Source organism: Giraffa tippelskirchi, chromosome 8 (assembly GCF_054371585.1).
Source record: "Giraffa tippelskirchi isolate mGirTip1 chromosome 8, T2T-mGirTip1v1.2.pri, whole genome shotgun sequence".
In the NCBI taxonomy this organism is placed as follows: Eukaryota; Metazoa; Chordata; class Mammalia; order Artiodactyla; family Giraffidae; genus Giraffa; species Giraffa tippelskirchi.
This window is the reverse complement of record NC_137282.1, coordinates 100699627-100722026: the sequence shown is the minus strand read 5'-3', so window position 1 is coordinate 100722026 and position 22400 is coordinate 100699627. Positions and strand designations below refer to the sequence as shown.

Below are 22400 nucleotides of genomic sequence, written 5' to 3'. Positions count from 1 at the left end.
AGTAGCTAGCAGGGACAATGAGGGCAAGCAAGACTTTTTTTAAGATGAGAAAGACTTGACCTGAATGGGTGGATCCAATCGAGAAAGAGAAACTTAAAAAAAAACACAAAGAACAGTAGAGAAATGAGGGATAGAGGTACTTAAGAGGATATTTGGAAATGCCTGGGAGTATTAGCTGCCAAAGACTGGAGGGTACTATTAGCCTACAGTAGGTGGGAGCAAGTATGCTGGACAGTCCTTTCACAATAAAGAATTTTCCTGGTCTGAATGCCAGCAGCACCCTATTCCCCTGTAGTCCCAGGAATTAAATGTTTACTTGCTACATTCTAAAACTAAGAATTTTTAACTGATTGCATAGCATAGTATTACAAATAAGAACTGACCAACACATAGAATAACAGTTCCTCAGGTCTCTCAATAATTTTGTTTTACACAGTAACTTACTATCCCCCATTCCATGATTTTTTTAAAATTCAAACTAAATAATCAGTATGCAATTTTAACACATACTAGTACATATAAGTATTACATCAATCTTTATTCTGAGAATATGAAAAAAATCATAGAAAGATCTTGCATAAAAATTAAAACACACACACACACACACATTCACATCAAAACATTAAGTCCATGAGTTATAGTAAGTTCTTAAGTGAGTAAAATAATGTTCCCAAATTTATTGTAAGTTACTGTTATAACCACAGATGCACAATTAAGTAGGTACAAAATGAGCAGATTATCACCGTGGACTCACCTTGGTTGGCATTTGCACCCTGAGGCAGAGCATTGGTTAGGTTGGGTAATTCACTGCCATGATTTCCATCTTCCCATGGACAGACATCAACACCATTCCACTTTTTTAGCTGTTTTAGCCAACTGGCCTTCTGCTCCAACTTGCAGTGGGGATTTAAAACTATACACATCCACAGAGCACCTAATTTAAAGGGAGAGAGGAAAGCAAATTTTGAAAAATTTACAAATGTTCAATCCTAATAGTTAATGATAAGTCATTTCAAAATGGACCCAAGTCTGCATTTTTATAATGCAATTTTCCCTTAGTCCAAGCAACAAATCTCATAGAGAGGTTAATGTAAACAGGACAATAGAGCCCAAATCTGAACCAAAGAAGCCAAACACTGTTACACATAAAGATGAGAGATATTTCAAAGGTGATTTTAATCACCTTCCTACTTGTGTGACATTCAGGATGAAAGTCAATTCAGAATACAAACTTAATGACCAATTTCTTACTTTAATTTACAAGCAGAGTTTATTCATGGATGCTTTAATAAACTACTTTCAATGGTTCTTCTGTACAAAGGTTAAATTTACTCCTAAGATTACCTTTTTACAATAAAATCATAAAGGTTTAACAATGGACACCAATAGACTATTTCCTATTCTTCTTATAAGAATTTCCAACATTATGCCTGTTCATTAGTATGAGTATCAATCGACAGATCTTTCAAAAATAAAATTTTCTTAAATATACTTCCCTAAATGATTTAACTAGTAACTAATCTTTATATAAATGAAATCACTAAATTTGTCTTTTTGTGAATGAAACCATTCAACATTTATCAAAAGTTCATTGGCTTTAAAACGAAAAGACAACCTATGGCCTCAGATGAAATATTTGCAAACAATGCGATGAAGAAGGGCTTAATTTCCAAAATACATAAATATCTCATAGAGCTCAGTATTTTAAAAAATCTCAATCAAAAAATGGGCAAAAGACCTAAATAAACATTTCCTCAAAGAGAACATACAGATGGCCAACAGGCACAAGAAAAGATTTCAGCATTGCTAATCATCAGAGAATGCAAATTAAAGCTATAATGAAGTACCACCTCACATGGGTCAGCATGACTTGTCATCTAAAAGTCTACAAAAAAATACTTGCTAGAGAGGGTGTAGAGAAAAGGGAACCCTGAATGTTCCCTGGAGACTCAAGTAAAGCATCCGCTTATAATGGAGGAGACCTGGGTTTGATTGCTGGGGTGGGAAGATCTCCTGGAGAAGGAAATGGCTACCCACTCCAGTATTCCTGCCTGGAGAATTCCAGACAGAGAAGCCTGGTGGGCTACAGTCCATGGGGTCACAAAGCGTCAGAAACGACTGAGTGACTAACTATGGAGAACAGTATGGAGGTTCCCTAAAAAACTAAAAATAGGGTTAACATATGATCCAGCAATCCCATTTCTGGGCATATATCTGGAAAAGACAAAATCTCTAATTGAAAAAGATACATATAATAGACAAGACATGGAAGTAACCATCAACAGATGAGTGGATAAAGAGGATGTGATACACATACACACATACATGTATATATACATACTTACATATACATACATACATGTACACAAAGAAATATTGAAAAAAAGAATGAAATAATGCCATTTGCAGCAACATGGATGGACCTAGAGTCTATCATACTAAGTGAAGTAAGTCAGACAAAGACAAATGTTATATGGTAACTTTTAAATGTAGGATCTAAAAAGTATTACAAAGAAACTTAACTTACAAAATAGAAATAGATTCACAGACATAAAAAACTTCATTACCAAAGGGAAAAGGAGGGAGGGATAGATTAGGAGTACGGGACTAACAGATATACACTACCATATATAAAACAGATATACACTACCATATATAAAACAGATATACAACATGGATTTAACTGTATAGCGCAGGGAACTACAAACATAAATACCTTAATAGAAAATAATGGAATATGTATGTATGTTTTTGATTTTATATATATATATATAAAACCAAATCACTTTGCTATACACCTGAAACTAACACAATATTTTAAAGCAACTATATTTCAATAAAAATGTTCACTTGTTTTTCACAGGAAAAGCCATAATGAATTTAGAAGGCATACCTCATAATTTGAATAAATAAGGTACTGATAAATTTATCATTGCTTTCTACATTCTTCAAAAAGGTAGCTAATTCAAGCAAATATTTCAGTTTTAAAAGTTTAAATTTTGTGAATTCCCTGGTGGTCCAATGGTTAGGACTCCATACTTCCAGTGCAGGGGGAAGGGGCAAGATCCTACAAGCCACACCATGCAGCCAAAAAAAAAAAAAAAAAAATTCAAATTCTACTTTACTAATTTCAAAAGACAGATACCAGTACTTCAATGCCATTCACAACACTTTTTCTTTGAAAAAGTGAATCTGTGTTACTTTTAATCAGTTGTGTTAACCCAGTGAATGATAAAGGTAACAACAGTCTGTTTGTTTTTTGCTTGTCCAAAAGAGATACTTTATATTCTTTCATATTTAAAATTAGCAAGTTCTTCATTTAGAGAATCTGATATTTTAAGTATCAAATAATGTTTGATATTTATATCAAAATGTTTGATATTTATATCAGAAAATAAACATGGCTACAACCTAAGCCACAGATGTTTACAATTTACATTTCTACATTTTAAAATGCCAATCAGAAACAGAATGTGATAGATCAAGATGAAGTAAAGCCCATTATGGCTTATCTCTTCCCATAATTACAACTAAAAACTGAACGAAGTTTAAAAAACAGTAATAAAAAAAGTATAAAAAACTGAAAAATAAACAACAGCAAGTGGTTTGTGGAAATCAAACTTGATTGCGAAAAGGGAATACCCCCCCCCCCCGCCACTCAGAAACTAGACAGGGAGATCCCGGATATCTGGTACAAAAACAGGCAGAAGTACTGTCACACCTCATGTGCCTGAGACTGAACCAATGCAGCAGAGCATCACCCCAAGAAGGTGAAACTCATGGTCTGAATGTATCCAACTGACTGTACGCTTTAAAAAAAAAACAAAAATTTCTCTGGAGGATTATAACAGGACTTTGACTCTTACAATATTTCAAATATTCAGGATCCAAAATTACTTGGTTTACAAAGAAAAAAGGAAAATGAGATCAATTCCAAAGGGAAAAACAATGAACCAGATGTTAGAATTATCAGAGACTTTATGCAACCATTATAATTACGCTCCATCAGATGAAAAGAAAGAAAGTGAAGTGGCTCAGTCATGTCCGACTCTTTGCAACCTCATGGACTGTAGCCTGCCAGGCTCCTCCCTCCATGGGATTTCCAGGCAAGAATACTGGAGTGGGTTGTCATTTCCTTCTCCAGGGGATCTTCCGGACCCAGGGATTGAACATGGGTCTCCAGAGCAGCAGGCAGACTCTTTACTATCTGAGCCACCAGGGAAGGTAAACATTACTGACAGAAGTGGATATGAACTATAAAAAAAGACCTAAACAGAAATGTTAGAATTGAAACAGGATCTGAAATAAAAATTCACTGCATAGGATTAACAGTAGAATGGATATGACAGAGACAAAAGTTGGTAAATTTGAAGATAGAAATGATCTCATCTATCATGAGGGAGAGAAGGGAGAGAAATAATCAGAAGGAAATGAACAGAGCCTTAAGACAGGTGGGAAAATATAAAAAGTAACATTTGTATTATTGGAGAGCCAAAGAAGATGAGACACAGATACAGAAAAACTCAAAAGAAAAAATTACTGAAAATGTCCCCAAATTGAAGTTAGGAATTTACAGATCAAAGAAGCTGAGCTAACCAAAAAACGGGTGAACTCAAATCCATGCCCAGTGATAATTAAAATCACTGAAAATCAAAGATAAAACACTGAAAGCAGTCACAGAAAAATGAAATACTGTATAAAGCAGAAAGACTCAAATAATTACTGATTTCTCACTGGAAAGTATACAGGACAGAAAACAGTGGAACAAAAGATTCCACATTCTACTTTAAGTGGCAAAATATAAACTCTATAAACAGTTTAAGGTTAGGTATATTTCTTGTAATACTAAATCATTTTAAAAAATACAAGGAAATACAAACAAAAAAAGTGATAGATAAATTTAAATGAAATAATAAAAAAAACTTTAAAAATAATCCAAAGGAGAGAAGGAAGGAGAGAGGGAACAAAGGAAAAAAAACTGAGAGGCTGACAGACCTAAATTCAACCACATCAATAATTATAATAAATGTAAATCATCTAAACATGCCAATTAAAAGAGATGATAAAATCAGATTAAAAAAACAAGACCTAAAACAAACAAACAAACAAAAAACAAACAAGATCTAACTCTCTGCTGTGTACTGGAAAACCCACTTCAAATAAAATAACATAGATAAATTAGATGGAAAAAGATACACTATGTAAACACTTTCAAAATAAAGTTGGAGTGCCTTATTATTATCAGACAAAGTAGACTCTGGAACAAGAAGTACTACACCAGATAAAGTGAAACATAGCATGATAAAAGGGTCAGTTCCCCTAAAACCATAACAATCCTAAATGAGGATGCTGCACCTAACATTGAGACTTCGAAGCATATGAAGCAAAAACCGACAGGGCTGAAAGGAGAAACAGATAAATCTACAAATGTATTTGGAGATCTCAATACTTCTTTCCCAATAACTAATAGAACTAGTAGATAGAAAATTAGCAAGAATAAAGAACACCTAAAATAACACTATCAACAACAATCTAATTGACATTTAAAGACATGCCACTTAACATCAGTAGAGAAAAAACAAAACTAAAGCCTATATTTTCTAAAACACACAGAGAATATTTACAACATTTATGCACAGAACATTCATAGTCCATATTTTGGGCCATAAAACAAATGTTGACAAATATTAAAGAAATGAAACTATACAAAATATAAATGAGTACCAGGAAGATATTCAGAAAAATCCCCAAATATCTGGGAATTAACATACTTCTAAATAATTAATGAGTAAAAGAAATCACAGAAGAAAACAGAAAACACATTGTCCTGAATGAAAATGCAAACAAAATATTTCAAAATTTGTGATGTATAGCTATAAAGAGTTTAGGAAGACAATTACAGTATTAAATGCTTATATTGGAAAAGGAGAGAAGATTCAAACCAATAATCTAAATATCCAACTTAAGAAACTGGACATAGAATGAGAAATCAAAGTCAAAGCAAGCAGAAGGAAGAAAACAGCAGATCAGAAATCATTTAATGGAAAACTACCCCCTAAATTTTGTTTAATGAAACCAAAACCTAGTCCTTTAAAAAGATTAATGAAGCTGTAATCAGTCTGAACAACAAAAAAGAATATGAGTATCAGGAATAAAAAAAGGGTACATCATTAAAGATCCTAGAGACATTACAAAGGTTCATAGAGGAATACTATGAATAACTTTATGCCCATAAATTCTATTAGATGAAATGGAAAAATTCCTTGAAAAGTCACAAACTATCACAGTTCTCTCAAGAAAAATAATAATCAGAATAGCTTTAAATTAAAAACTCCAACAATGCAGGTCTAGATGTTTCCCTGGAAAATTCTACCAAACAGTAAGGAAAGAAATAACACCAATTCTATAAAATATCTTCTAGAAAAAAGAAAGGGAGTGGTTTTCAATTTATTTTATGAGGCCAGCATTGCCCTGATATCACCAGACCACCCCCAAAAAAACAAGTAAATATTACTACATATATAAAACATGCAATAAAATATTAGTAAATCTAATTAAGAAATACATGAAAAAGAAAATTAATCTATATGTTCAACATAACCCTACTCAAAACCCCAGCAGGCATCTGTGTATATATTGACAAAGACAGATACAGAATAACCAAACAATTTAAAGAATAAAAAATTGGAAGTCTCCCCAGCACTTGATTTTGAGACCTTCTAAAAAATTAAGAGTAATCAAGAGAGTACACGACTGTGAAACAACAGGTACATATATCAAAATCTTTTTATAACTAGTGCTACAACAATTGGATATTCACATAAAATGTACTTAAATCTATAATACACAGTTTGTTAAAAAATTAACTCAAAATTAACTCAAAATGGATCATGGAACAGCCCATCAGGCTCCTCTGTCCATGGAACTTTCCAGGCAAAAATACTAGAGCGGGCTGCCATTTCCTACTCCAGGGGAATCTTCCTGACCAGGGATCGAAACTGCATCTTTTGTGTCTCCTCCATGGCAGGTAGATTCTTTACCCCTAGCACCACCTGGGAAGCCCAACCATAAAACTTCTGGAAAACACTTCTGTGACCTTAGGATTAGGCAGAGATAATCTTATATAAATATCAAAGCATAATTTATGAAAGATAAAATTTATCAAGCAGATTTCATCAACATTAAAACTTTTTGTGTTACAAAAAAACAATATAAAGAGAATGAAAAGACAAGCCACAGATGGGGAGGAATACGTGCAAATCATATATCTGACAAAGAACTTGTATCTAGAGTATGTAAAATCTGCTCAAAACTCATCAAGAAAATAAGTAATTCTAGCACAAACGGGCAAAAAAAATTTGGAAAAAAACACTTTGCTAAAGATGATACACAGATGGTTGAGGACTTCCCCGGTGGTCCAACGGTTAGGAGTCCACCTGCTAATGCAAGGGATATAGGTTCAATCCCTGGTCCAGGAAGATTCCACATGCTGTGGGGTAACTAAGCCCATGTGCCACAACTACTAAGCTTGCTCTGGGGCTCACGTGCCGCATCTACCAAAGCTCATGTGCCCTGGAGCCCTGCTTTAGAACAGGAGAAGTCACCACAATGAGAAACCCGTACACTGCAACTACAGAGTAGTTTCTACTTGCTGCAACTAGAAAAAGCCCGTACGCAGCAATGAAGACCCAACAAAAATAAATAGACAAATTTTTTTTAAAAAGATACACAGATGGAAAACTGCTGATGAAAACATGCTGAACATCATTAATCATGAAAATGGAAACTGTTGCAGATGACAGGATACTCTACAGAAAAAATCCTAAGGATAACACCAGAAAACTACTAGAGCTCATCAATGAATTCAGAAAAGCTGCAGTATACAAAATTAATATACAGACCTGCTACATTTCTATACACTAGCAATGAACTATCAGAAAGAGAAATTAAGCAAGCAGTCTCATTTACTGTCACATCAAAAAAGAATAAAATACCAAGGAATAAATCTACCTAAAGATGTAAAAAGGACTTCCCTCAATGGCTCAGATGGTCAAGAATCCACCTGCCAAGTGGGAGATGTGGGCTCGATCCCTAGGTCGGGATGATCCCCTGGAGAAGGGAATGGCTACCCACTCCGGTATTCTTGCTTGGAGAATTCCATGGACACAGGAGTCTGGCGGGCTATAGTTCGTGGGGTTGCAAAGAGTTGGACAAGACTGAGCGACTACCACTTTCACTAAAGAGGTAAAAGACCTGTACTTGGAAAACTGTAAGAGGCTAATAAAAGTAATTGAAGATGACACAAACTGATGAAAAGACAGAACATGTTCTTGGATTGGAAGTATTAATATTGTTAAAATGACTATACACTCGAAGGCAATCTACAGATTCAAATCAATCCCTATCACAATTCCAGTGGCTTTAGTATAAAAACACAAAAGACCCCAAATAGCCAACATAATCCCTGACTTGAGACTATACTATGAAGCTACAGTAATCAAAACAGCATGGTACTGACATAAAAACCAGACACACAGATCAATGGTACACAGTAGAGAGTCCAGAAATAAACCTATGCACTTATGGTCAATTGCTTTACAACAGAGGAGGCAAGAATACACAACGTAGAAAAGAGAGTCTCTTCAGTTAGTGGTGCTTGGAAAACTAGACAGCTACATGTAAAAAAATGAAATCAGAACGTTCTCTAATACCATATACAAAAATAAACTCAAAATGGATTAAAGACCTAAATGTAAGAATGGAAATCATAAAACTTCTAGAGGAAAATACAGGCAGAACATTCTTTGACATAAATCATAGCAGTATTTTGGGGGGATCTTTCTCCTAAAGCAAAGGATATAAAAGCAAAAATTAACAAATGGGACCTAACTGAACTTCAAAGTTTTTGCACAGCAAAGGAAACCAATGACAAAACAAGAAGACAACCTACTGAATGCAACAGAATATTTACAAATGATAAGATCAATAAGGGGTTAATAGGTAGCATATATAAACAGCTCATACAACTCAACATAAATATAACAAACAACCTGATTAAAAAATGGGTAGAAGAACTGATTAGGCATTTCTCCAAAGAAGACATGCAGATGACCAACAGGCATATGAAAAGATGTTCAATAGTACCAATCATCAGAGAAAGGCAAATCAAAACTATAATGAGATACCATCTTGCACCTGTCAGAGTGGCTATCATCAAAAAGAACACAAATATTTAACAAATGGTGTCAAGGATGTAGAGAAATAAGAACTGGCATATACTGCTGGTGGGAAAACAGACTGGTGGAACCACTATGGAAAATTCTTATTAATAGTATGGAGGTTTCTCAAAAAAACCAAAAATAGAACCACCATATGATCTAGCAATTCCACTCCTGGATATATATCTGAAAGAAAACAAAAACACTAATTCAAGAAGCTATATGTACCTTAATGTTCATAGCAGCATTATTTACAATTGCCAAATATGGCATCAACAAGGTAAGTCCATCAACAAAAGAATGGATAAAGATGTAGTATATATACATAGAATGGAATACTGCTCAGCCATAAAAAAAAATGAAATAATGCCATCTGCAGTAACATGGATAGACTTCAAGGGTATTATGTCAAGTGAAATAAGTCAGAGAAAGACAAATACTGTATGATAGCACTTACATGTGAAATTTAAAAAAATATAATAAATTAGTGAGAATAACAAAGAAAGAAGCACATTCACAGATATAGAGAACAAACTATTAGTTACCAATGGGGAGAATGATGGGAAGGGGCATTACAGGGATAGAGGAGGTAAGAGGTACAAACTATTATGTCAAAAACAAGCTACATGGATACACTGTACAATGTGGAGAATATAGCCAATATTTTATAACTATAAATGGACTAGCTAGAACCTTTAAAAATTGTGAATCACTATATTGTATACCTGTAACTTACAAAATATTATATATCAACTATACTTCAATTAAAAAATATGAGAAACCATTACTATTATTATAAGGGTTAAAATTAGAAAAATATTTTAAATCTGAAAATTCTGCTGGCAGTCAGAATGCTCATAATTGCTGCTGTGAGTGCAAAATGATATAGGTGCCCTGGAATATGGTTCAGTAGTTTCTCATTAAATTAAACATTTAGCTTACGACCCAGCAATCCCACCTCTCAGGATTTGCCCAAGAGAAACAAAAACTTAGGTTCACATAAAAACTTCACAAGAATGTCTATAGCAGTTCTATTCGTAAATGCAAAAGACTGTCAACAACCTGAATGTACTTCAACTTGTGAATGGAAGAACAAACTTAGAATATTCATATAACAGAATATTACTTAGCAACAAGAAACAAACCATTGAAATACACATAACAACTAAAATGCACTATACTAAGTGAAGGAAGCCAGAATCAAAAGTGTATATATGTGTACACACAAGTACACACACTTTATTATTCCATTTATATGACACTTTGGCAAAGGCAAAACTAAAGGGACAGAGTAGACTACCAATGCTAGGGACAGGGAGTAGGTGATGAATTGATTATAAAAAAAAATGGTGTGAGGGAATTTTGGGAGGCGATATAAGCATTCCATATCTTCATTGATCACATGACTCTATGCTTTTGTCTAAACTCAAAATTGCACACTAAAAATTTCAGGTGTATAAATTTCAGGTGTATACATGCTCCAGTTAAAGCATCTATTTTACAGTATAGTTAAGAATTTTACTGTATGTAACAAAAAATATTTTTAAATTGCTAATTAATATACAGATCAAACAATTTTATCTATTGGTACGCAAAGTCCTGGTTATGAGTGTCCTCTCTGCGGGATTTCTCTACAAGTCAACGGACATCAGTATCTTATTAACTGTATGTATTTCCCATGTCGAGAACCAGAAAAATCAGCTTCAAATGAAACATGACTACATAAAACATGACCACACACTGTCACAGAGCAAGGGACAAATCAAAGTAGTATCTAGAGAACCTGTAAATGACAGCTTTCCCTATGGCACCCCACTGGAAAATGAGATACAACTTTACCAAGCTTTAGATTTTGAACTGATGGACAACATAACACAAATACAAAAATATACATGGTAATAATTAAGTCTAATGAATGCTACATACTGGATCCAAAATTAGCATTTCTATTTATAAAGCTATACTGAATTCATTTTCCAAATCATAAAATTATCTTTTTAAAAACGAAATTATAATATTAAACAGATGTTTCAAAATTAAGAACTTTTCATATTTTTCTGCCAAGATGTGTTTTATCTTATAATTCTACTACTCTTAAATGAACATCAGATAAAACTAAAATAAAAAAGTTGCTCTAAAACAGATAGCAGTGGCTGCTGTGTAACACAGGAAGCTCCACCCGGTGCTCTGTGACAACCTTGAGGGGTAGGATGGGGAGGGTGGGACGGAGGTCCAAATGGGTGGGGACATATGTATACTTATGGCTGATTCACACTGTTGTATGGCGAAACCAATACAACATTGTAAAGCAATTATCCTCCAACCAAAAAAGAAGGAATTAAAGCAAACAAACAAACAAAAAAACTGCTCTGAAAGATGTGTTGTAAGACTAGAAATTTCATTATCAGGTTGTTAGTAAAGGATCAAGGTCATGTGTAAAAGGGCAACCAAGTAAATTAATATTAACAAATAATATGATGTAAATGTCTATCTAAAATAAGTTTATTTATTTTTAATGTGTCTATTTTGTAATTTTAGAATTCTGTATTTCTTTCCACCTCTGTGAACTGTAATTTATTTTGGAAATCAGCTTAAAATCACCCACATGCCAAATAAAAGCTAAGATAGAGTTAGTTTTGAATTAAATGTAAAAATTATATATCTTAATATATATGTATCTCAAATCTATTGTTTTTCACATTCAATTTCTTTTTCTTTTTAAAGATATAAGTGCAATACAAAGTTTTAAAAATAGAATCAAAAACCAAATTTATTCTAAGCACTGGGTTTTTCTGAAGTAACTCAAAGATAAAATTAGGAAATACTAATCAATGTATATAATGCTGAAGGACTGACTGACTTGCCTATGAAGGATGTGCCAAGGTGATAAGGACCCAACAAGCTTCACTTTCACTTGGTATTATAGAAGCTAGAACAACACCAACAAAGCGTATAATCCCACATTTTAAAAAAGTTTCTTTGAGGAAATAATGGTAGGAATACCAATTACAACTTTAGTTAAATAATCATTATTATCACTAATAGTCACCATTTCTTGGGTGCCTATCATGTGCTATAGGCCCTATATTAAGGGCTTTAACAAATGTTTTTCATTAACTTACTACAATAATCCTTTATGATCAGAAATAATACATCTACATTAAAGATGAGAAAACTAAAATGCAAACGGATTACAAGATCTTAAAAACAAAATCCTAAATACTCTTGAAAACTTTCAACAATGATTTCTATGATTCAAGAAAAATTTAAAGCTATAAAACTAGATTTTCATGCTTACATTTCTCTAATTTGAAAATTCCCATTGCAGAATGAGAAAAAAAAATTTTTAAGCCAAGCCTTTATTAAATTGCCAGTTACATTCTTTTATTGCTCACCTCCCTAAAGAGAGGTTTCATCTTGAAAGGATGTTCTTAATGTTAGATTCAGGTTCAGAGCTATAATAGATATGGTCTTTTATCTGAACAGTCACCACTACAAAAGCTGTAATTAGCCTTAATAACCAAGTTAACCAAATTGAGTAAGTCATCCGCCAAATTTTATTAATTTAGAGTCCCACTTTGAGCATTTATCTCCTTCCCTTCCAACACACTCCTGAAACATTTGTAGCTTTAAAAATAAAGCTCTTTGATGATTAAACACTTCATTCTGCTGTCCCTCAGAAATATAAAGCCTTTTTAAAGGACTCAACCAAAAATAGGACAGAGTACTCAGCGAAACTTCGCATTTCCAGCACCTAGCAGACAATCTGGCATCTAGAAAGTATTGCTGGTTCTTTTACAAAGGACACTTAATTATTTGCTATGAATTACAATGAAAACAAATTCAATACTTTTAAATTGCTTTCCTAGCTTCAATGCCTCGAAGTATATAAAAGCAATTATCAAATCACTGGTGTGCGTATCATTCAGTTTCTGAATTATCCATGGCACATTTCAACTCTAGTTCAGCTTTTTCTCCCAGCATGCTTTTACTCTCCTTTCCACTACTCCACCTAATCTGCATTCGGTGATCTCAGGAAAAAGATGCACTGTAATCTACAAGCCAGAGTCAAACAAAATGAGGAAGGCAGATCCCTTGAGATGAAGGAAAACAAAACCTTTTTTTTCGCACAAGGTGAATGGTTCCAAACCACTCAGTGGTCTTAAATCTATTTACATCCTTTACTGACCCAAACAGGCAAATAACATGGACAGAAATCACACAGAGGCAGACAACAAATCATCACAAAAGCCTTTTTAGCCACTTTTGTATTTCATCAGTCACACTGTCAACGGACAAGCACACACGCTCCCAGCAAAAGAGGGTAACAAGAATTAATGAATTCTAAATGACCTGAAGGCCAGTTGTGTCCATCAAATTTTCGATATACAACCATCATTTTGTCCCACATACCCAGTGTTTTACATTTCCAACCAGAAGAAATGTTTGATCAACAAACTTTGATCTGGAAAGGACAAGATATGGATTACCAGCCACAAGACCTTGGGCAAGGCCACTCTGTCTCTCTGTGGTGGCAGTCCCTGATTAAACAACAGGGTAATAATTTCTACCTACTTCGTAGAGCTATTTACACTAATATGTGCAGAAATGTTCTAAAAATGCAGAGCTCTACCCAGCAGCAAAAGGTGCACTCCAGCAAATTTCAGCTTAGATGACTCTGATGTTGTGGAAATTGAGACTCAAAAGGTGAAAACAGGATTGAAAGACTCCGCTTGTGATTCTCTGAACACCCTTAAATATTTCTACATTTAATAAAATAAAACAATTAAGAGCATATTAAACAAACAAGGTACCAGTGACATTAAACACTTAGGCTACTCGTAACAGGTTCTTGTGCATAGTCACTTAGAGATCTGAGATGCTTTGGTAATTTTATCCTTGACTACATGAACAGAGGAGGCCTTTTTCAAACCGATTCCCAACCCTACAGGGTTCTATAACATTTTCTCTGCCCGTGACAACTTCATGCCAAAGGATGGCCATGGAGCACCGTGCTGAAGTCTGAGCACTCTTCCTTCAGCCTCCCTTCCCTCCCTCTCTTTTCTTACTTAGCATCTTGGCCAAAACTTGCAGTTCACCCTGCCTCCTTCATAGTGTCAGTGCCTAGGGTTCCAGGCTTCTACGGGAACTCAAAAGTTATCAGAACCCAAATTCTTATTTTTGGAGGGGAAAAACCTGGAAGCCAAACCAAGTGAAACCTGGTGTAAGGAGAACATGAAGGTGAGGGAAAATTACCTTAAAAGTATTAAAAATGGAGATGTACAATACTCCAGGATTGTTTTACACTATTTACTAGTAATACAGATTCAATTTTGACAAACACCTGACTTAGTCCAACACAAGGGATAAAGTTAACTGAAATAACAGAACTTTCTTTTTACACATTATTTTTATTCTACACTGCTAGAGATATTTGGTATTTGGAGGATAACCAAAAGAACTGTGAAGTATTGTAAGATATATAATCACTGTTCTGGTTATCTATTACTATGTGAAAAAAAAACTACCCTAAACTTACTGGCTTAATGTAACAATGTATCATTATATCTCATGATTCTGTAGGTCAGAAATTCTCTCCTCACTTTTCCTGTGTCCAACACAGCCTCTCGAAGTGGGCAGTGTGGGATTTCTCACAGCATGGCAGCCTCATGATGGCCAGATTTTTTACATGAAAACTCAGGGCATAGAACCTTTTAAAAGACAGTAAGTAGATACTGCCAGACACTTAAGGACTGGGCCCAGAAACTGGCCCAAACATCTAATGTCATATTTTGTTGATCAAACATCTACAAAAATGAGAAAACACAGACCCCATATCTCAACGGGAGAGTAGCAAAGCATCTGTGGCCACTGTTAGCTGTCACAATTACCAGGAAATAACTCTGCTAGATTACAAAATGGAAAAGTATTTACCAGCGGGTATGAGAACGTTGTTAGTTACAATTATCAAATCCAAACAAACCACTCAACATATGAAAAGAGCTGCAAATCAAGCAAAAAACAAAAAAGTCACTATGCATAAAAGGTATCCAAACACACAATATTAAGTGCTGATTTGTATGTTAATTTCTATCCCTTCAAGAAAAATCCTAACAATATCATGTTACACATGTTAAGTTTCTAAATAGAGTCTACATTTATTAATGTAAATGTATTTATTAATGTAAAACTACATTTAGTTTTACAATGGCTGTCTTTAGGGTACAAAGATCACTTCATCTAGTTCAGCTAACATATTTCTAGAAGTGAATGGCATCTTTACTTACCCACTTGCTGCTGCCATGTAGTGAATACACTTCACACTAACCCTGTGAGAACTATTTTACATATATTATCACATTTCACCCTCACAGAAAGACTCACTTTGCAAATAACTAAATGGAGGTTCAGAGACAAGTAGTAATGGAGTGCTGCTACTAAAGGTACGAGCCAGGGTTTATTACTAGGGCCCACATTCCCCTAAAACTAACATTCTTAAACACTATGGTGTTCAGCCTTCTGCCCAGACACATGGTCAAAAAGCAGCTCTGTAAGCGAGGCTTGCTATGTGCAGTTAGCATATATGAATTCTAAGATAAATGATTTTAGTCTTTTGACAGAATCATTGATCCACTCATATTTTAGCAGTATAATACAAATGGTGTACTATTGTTGAAAGTTATGAGGTAGTCTTAAATGTACAACTAATAAACCCTCTACTTAATTTAACTATATTCTTTCAAACTTACAACATGTTGCCTATACAGACTCATACCCAACGAAAACCTACACAGGTCCGTCTAAAAAGATCTAATTAAACAAATGAAAACTCTGCATTTTTCAGGACTGACAGGCATAGCAAATAAGTAATTTCACTGCAGATTAAAACAGCAGATAAACAATCAAGAGCTCAACTTACAATTCAAGACTGATTATTCAAGTCATATCTCTGAAAATAGGATGATGTACTATTACGAGGCCTCTTAGAGTGGACAGACATCAGCATTTCTGGGAGAATGCACTTGTGACTTGAGTGTGCTCTGCCTGCTGGTGTATTGATGGGTGGAGCACTATGATACGTGACTGAATAAATCAGCTGGCCATTCTCCATTTCCTGCTATTTCCCACAGACAATAAATCTTGTTTTTAAAGTTCTTTCTACTTCATGAGTTTTTGTTAATATGGAAATCAAGTTAGTAATTAATGTGAAAGCTAGACATTTTCTATGAAAGACATTTTGGAATTCCAGCACAAGAGCAGTGGCGGTGAGAAGCAAGGGACAGAGGGGCAGGGCAATCAACACCACTTCTCTAAAGATGAGAAGAAGAAAGGTCAGTGATTCCCTTCTTCCTCTGTCTCAAAGGTGGAAAATGAAGACTTTCATATGGAAAATTTAATTTCTACTTTTTAATATGTTTATTCTTATGAAATAGTAGTAGGCAAAGTAAGACAATCACTTTTAGTACTTCCCAGGGTTCCATAGTTATAAAACAATTCATAATATTTATCGTATTTATTTTTGTTCTCAGAGGCTATTACAAGAGGATAGAATTTCATGCATGATCCAATTAACTAATTATACTTATTTTGAGGCCATGAAATGCCTAATTGCAGTCACAAATAGAAGATCACTGGCATAATTAGTTGTGCTAGCAAAACTGTAGTCACAAAATTTCTTCGGTCAGACCACACAAAAATTGTTGACCCTAATTATGGTATCGTTCTCAGTACACTTCAGGCTTAATATGTTAGTAACCCATGTTTGGAAAATAAATTTAACTGGTAAAAACATTCTCTTTACTTGAAATGGAGTATGCCAGTTCCCAACTCACTAAAATACTTCTGGGGAAATTTCAAAAATAAAGCCTCAGAGACATTGTAAAGAGAGAGTTTTTGAGATTACTTAGGTCAAACAGCATAAGGGCATATAACCACTTATCATTTAACCAGGCTCTGAGAAAAAACTTAAGTAGAATAACCACTTCTTTTGTGGTCAAGAAAGAACATGAACCACAGATATTTCAAATCAGCTAACTGATTATCCTAAGTGGTATCCTGGATAACGTTTCTTTCAGGCAAACCTGGGGCCCTCATCTAATTAAAATGTAGCATTCCCATCCCATCAGTGCCCAGTTCAGTTCAGTTCAGTTGCTCAGTCGTGTCCGACTCTTTGCGACCATATGGACCGTAACACGCCAGGCCTCCCTGTCCATCACCAACTCCTGGAGTTTACCCAAACTCATGTCTATTGAGTTGGTGACGCCATCCAAACATCTCATCCTCTGTCACCTCCTACTCTTGCCTTCAATCTTTCCCAGCAGCAGGGTCTTTTCAAATGAGTCAGTTCTTCCAATCAAGTGGCCAAAGTATCGGGGTTTCAGCTTCAACATCAGTCCTTCCAATGAACACCCAGGACTGATCTCCTTGAGGATGGACTGGTTGGATCTCCTTGCCGTTCAAGGGACTCTCAAGGGTCTTCTCCAACACCACAGTTCAAAAGCATCAATTCTTCGGCACTCAGCTTTCTTTATAGTCCAACTCTCACATCCATACGTGACTACTGGAAAAACTATAGCCTTGACCAGACAGACCTTTATTGACAAAGTAATGTCTCTGCTTTTTAATATGCTGTCTAGGTTGGTCATACCTTTCCTTCTAAGGAGTAAGTGTCTTTTTATTTCATGGCTGCAATCACCATCTGCAGCGATTTTGGAGCCCAAAAAATAAAGTCTGCCACTGTTTCCACTGTTTCCCCATCTATTTGCCATGAAGTGATGGGACCGGATGCCATGATCTTAGTTTTCTGAACGTTGAGCTTTAAGCCAACTTTTTCACTCTTCTCTTTCACTTTCATCAAGAGGCTCTTTAGTTCTTCTTCACTTTCTGCCATAAGGGTGGTGTCATCTGTGTATCTGAGGTTATTGATATTTCTCTCAGCAATCTTGATTCCAGCCTGTGCTTCATCCAGCCCAGCATTTCTCATGATGTACTCTGCATATAAATTAAATAAGCAAGGTGACAATATACAGCCTTGATGTACTCCTTTTCCTATTTGGAACCAGTCTGTTGTTCCATGTCCAGTTCTAACTGTTGCTTCCTGACCTGCATACAGGTTTCTCAAGAGACAGGTCAGGTGGTCTGGTATTCCCATCTCTTTCAGAATTTTCCACAGTTTATTGTGATCCACACAGTCAAAGCCTTTGGCATAGTCAATAAAGCAGATGTTTTTCTGGAATTCTCTTGCTTTTTCGATTATCCAGCAGATGTTGGCAATTTGATCTCTGGTTCCTCTGCCTTTTCTAAATCCGGCTTGTACATCTGAGAGTTCTCGGTTCATGGACTGCTGAAGCCTAGCTTGAAGGATTTTGAGCATAATCTTGCTGGCATATGAAATGAGTGCAATTGTATGGTGATTTGAACATTCATTGGCATTGCCTTTCTTTGGGATTGGAATGAAAACTGACCTTTTCCAGTCCTGTGGGCCACTGCTGAGTTTTCTGTATTTGCTGGCATATTGAGTGCAGCACTTTCACAGCATCATCTTTTAGGATTTGAAATATCTCAACTGGAATTCCATCACCTCCACTAGCTTTGTTCGTAGTGATGCTTCCTAAGGCCCACTTGACTTCATGTTCCAGGATGTCTGGCTCTAGGTGAGTGATCACATCATCGTGATTCTCTGGGTCGTGAAGATCTTTTTTGTACAGTTCTTCTGTGTATTATGTGTCAGTGCTACTGGGCCAATATTCACAACTCATCAAACACCATCTGACCTCACTACGACCTGGTTCTATAGGAAATGACCAGACCAGCTCCTCCACCACTCACCACCCTTCTCCTTTTTAAGGGAGGAAAGGAAAGCCAGAAAAAAATAGAAAGAAAAGGGCACAATGACAAATTATCTTAGTTTGGGATACGAAAGTGCAGTCAATAGTGAGGAGAAGGACTGTGAAGTGTGGGAACTTGCAAGAACATTTGACATGTGCTCTGCACTGGCTGTTTAACTGAACTGTCTTCATCAACAGTGGCATGGTTCGTTCAACAGCCATGATTCCAAATCTATACAAATCTAGTGCTGAAAATACTCTTTAGGTCTTCAGGATGCCTCTCTCCTACAAGCTTCCCACTGGGCCCACTTTCTCAACATAGACAAAAGCCTTTTGGAATGAGAATGAAAGTGTTGTGTAATATCTAAACTGTCTATCTTAGGCTTCAAAAATCTGCATTATGCCATTTTACATACAAGGAAACTGGGATTCTATCTAAGATAAGGAACCTGTCCAGGACTACACAATTAATAAATACAAGGATCAGAATCCATACTTAAAGAGCGTCTGGCTCCAAGAAGCCTCTTCTTTACATTCTAGTTGCTGCTAAGTCGCTTCAGTTGTGTCCAACTCTGTGGGACCCTATAGATGGCAGCCCACCAAGCTCCCCCGTCCCTGGGATTCGCCAGGCAAGAACACTGGAGTGGGTTGCCACTGCATTCTCCAATGCATGAAAGTGAAAAGTGAAAGTGAAGTCGCTCAGTTGTGTCTGACTCTTTGCGACCCCATGGACTGCAGCCTACCAGGCTCCTCCGTCCATGGGATTTTCCAGGCAAGAGTACTGGAGTGGGGTGCCATCACCTTCTCTGTTATATTCTAGTTGTAGGCTCTAAAAATGGAAACAATCCTGATTGTAGACAGAAGTCATCTCAATTTGCCCCTTTGAAAAAGCATGCCTTGTTAAATGTGGTGAAGAATTTACATTGAATTTTTATTGAACTTTTGAATATATATTACAAATTGATATGATCACACCGGGCTCCTCCGTCTATTGGGATTTTCCAGGCAAGTGTACTGGAGTGGGGTGCCATTGCCTTCTCCGGAAATACACTACATCTAACCTCAAAATTTTCTGAAACACATCCTACATTATATAACCTCACTTCTGTTGTCTTACTTGGGCGGCTTTGTATTTTTCACTTACTCATTCTAACTAATCTCTGACATGGCAGTGCCTACCACAGGGCACTATACCAAGTAGGTTCACATTAAACTGTCTGCTGGACTGGTAAGGCAAGGCACTGTCTTACCAGTCCACCACATTTACAGACAAGTGATTCCCTGAGCCACTGGTACAACAACCTTCCTTCCACTTACCATGGAGAACCAATTTAGGACAATAGATAATCAGGAAAGTGAAAGTGAAGTCACTCAGTCGTGTCCGACTCTTTGTGACCCCATGGACTGTAGCCTACCAGGCTCCTCCATCCATGGGATTTTCCAGGCAAGAATACTGGAGTGGGTTGCTATTTCTCTATCAAAAATAATCAATGGCTTTGATTATAGAATACTGGTGATAGGTAAACACTTCAGCACTATAGCTGTGTAAGAACCCTAAGGAAATGAATTTATGGTATTGTATTCTGTCATATTGAAACTGCAATTTTACTTATAAAAACAAGTTTTTAATACACTGACTTTTCAATAGAGTTCAGAAACAATCTGTGATGTGTACTGAGTTTCTGGAAGAACAGAATGTTTCATTTTGCTCTAATTCATTCTATTACCAAATTACACTTTGATGTATTGGTCTTGACAAGTGCTTCATGCTGACTGTATTGTGCATGATAGTATAATCGCTTCCCATGCATTTCCCACTGGCTAGCTGATTAATGTAATAGATTACCTGTAGCACTGATGGCAAGGGGGAATCATTGCCCTTCTATACCCTAAATTGTGTTTATATTTCAGTGTGCATGTGTGTGTTCCTCAGTACACAGGTGCCTGGGCAGATTCCTCTGTACATGGGCAGGAAGGTAAGAAAGGAAAGGAAAACTGAGGACATGGTGAAGATCAATGCCTTTCAATCATTGTTTTCAGTACATCAAAAATGCTTACCTCTTAATGCTTCCAAATAGATGTCTAGCATTATGCTTTAATTATTCATTCACTTTTTATTCACAAATATTGACTGAGCACTAACTCTAGGTATATTTTTCTTCTCACTTTTACTGGATAACTAAAAAAAGAAATCATTTTCAGTGTTCTATTAGGAAACAAGAAGGAAAAACGTGGCATGAGATTATTAAATGGACACTAATACAAGGATTTACAAGGATGGCCATGAAATTAGTTTAAATGCCCCAAAATAAAGACAGCAACTGACCTTGGACTACTAATATTAAATATAGATGGTAGTTTAATAGCTTTAAAACAAACAAAATATCTCTCAGATTATTTGGTCTATACAGGATCCTAATGTTTAGCAAAGAGCATTTTCTGTGTATGATCAACATGCATGGTTAATAGCTGGCTGGATATATTAATCTCATCTTTAAATGTGTGTGTATTGGGAGCAGAGTGGAAGAAGTGAAGTAAGACTTCTGTGCTCTTGGCATCATTTTGAAAGCATTCCTCCTTACAGAATTTTCTCCCAGTTTCAAGCTTATATTTGATCTAGGTGTCCTATTCAAGCTCCTCCTGTATAATCTCCTCAGCCCTTGCTCTCCACAAAGGAAGACTGTAGCTTCCAACCTAAGCCATTTCAAGACTGTTTATCATTAAAGTCTCATTCCTAATTTATGAATGATTCTCACACTCCTCCAGGTTTGCTGAAGCAAATTCTGAAATTTACTAAATTATCCAAAACGGGGCTGCGAAGCACAACGTGAGGACAAGGGCCAGCTGGTCATAGCTCAAAAACGACAGATACGTGGATTTCCATTGCAAAGGTTATCTTTGCTCACAGAGTTGAGTGAGTTAGCCACATTTTACACAACCACTACTATCACTACTGGATATTCATCTCTAGATCAGAGCCTAAGGAAATAGCCCTAAGATTTCAAGCAACTAAATGTCAGATGGCACCTGTAGTTTACATAGAGTTCTATCCTTATTTCAATTGGGAATTAACAATGTTACAAAGTTATCAGACAAGCTTATAGCAGCCTCACAAAAATTCACCTACTGCAAATCATTGGCCAGTCTGCCTTGCACCTAAAGTATATAAGGGGAAGTTAATGGCAAACCATTCAACACCACAATAATCCAAGTCTATGCCCCAAACACTAAAGCTGAAGAAGCTTAAGTTGAATGATTCTATGAACACCTCCAAGACCTTCTAGAACTAACACCCCAAAAAGATGTCCTTTTCATAACAGGGGACTGGAATGCAAAAGTAGGAAGTCAAGAGATA

At 35.9% G+C, this 22400-nt stretch overlaps 1 protein-coding gene across 2 annotated transcripts in view; it reads right to left on the bottom strand.

The window, feature by feature from the left end:
- ZSWIM6 (zinc finger SWIM-type containing 6) overlaps positions 1 to 22400 on the bottom strand; it is a 205118-nt gene that overhangs the window by 21635 nt on the left and 161083 nt on the right. The window contains exon 6 of one of the 2 annotated variants that reach the window (XM_081524322.1): positions 773 to 934. In XM_081524322.1, coding sequence (XP_081380448.1) covers positions 773 to 934 — 162 coding nt within the window. Of the gene's footprint in view, positions 1 to 754; positions 935 to 22400 lie in introns of both variants that reach the window. The other variant, XM_081524321.1, reaches the window with a different exon arrangement.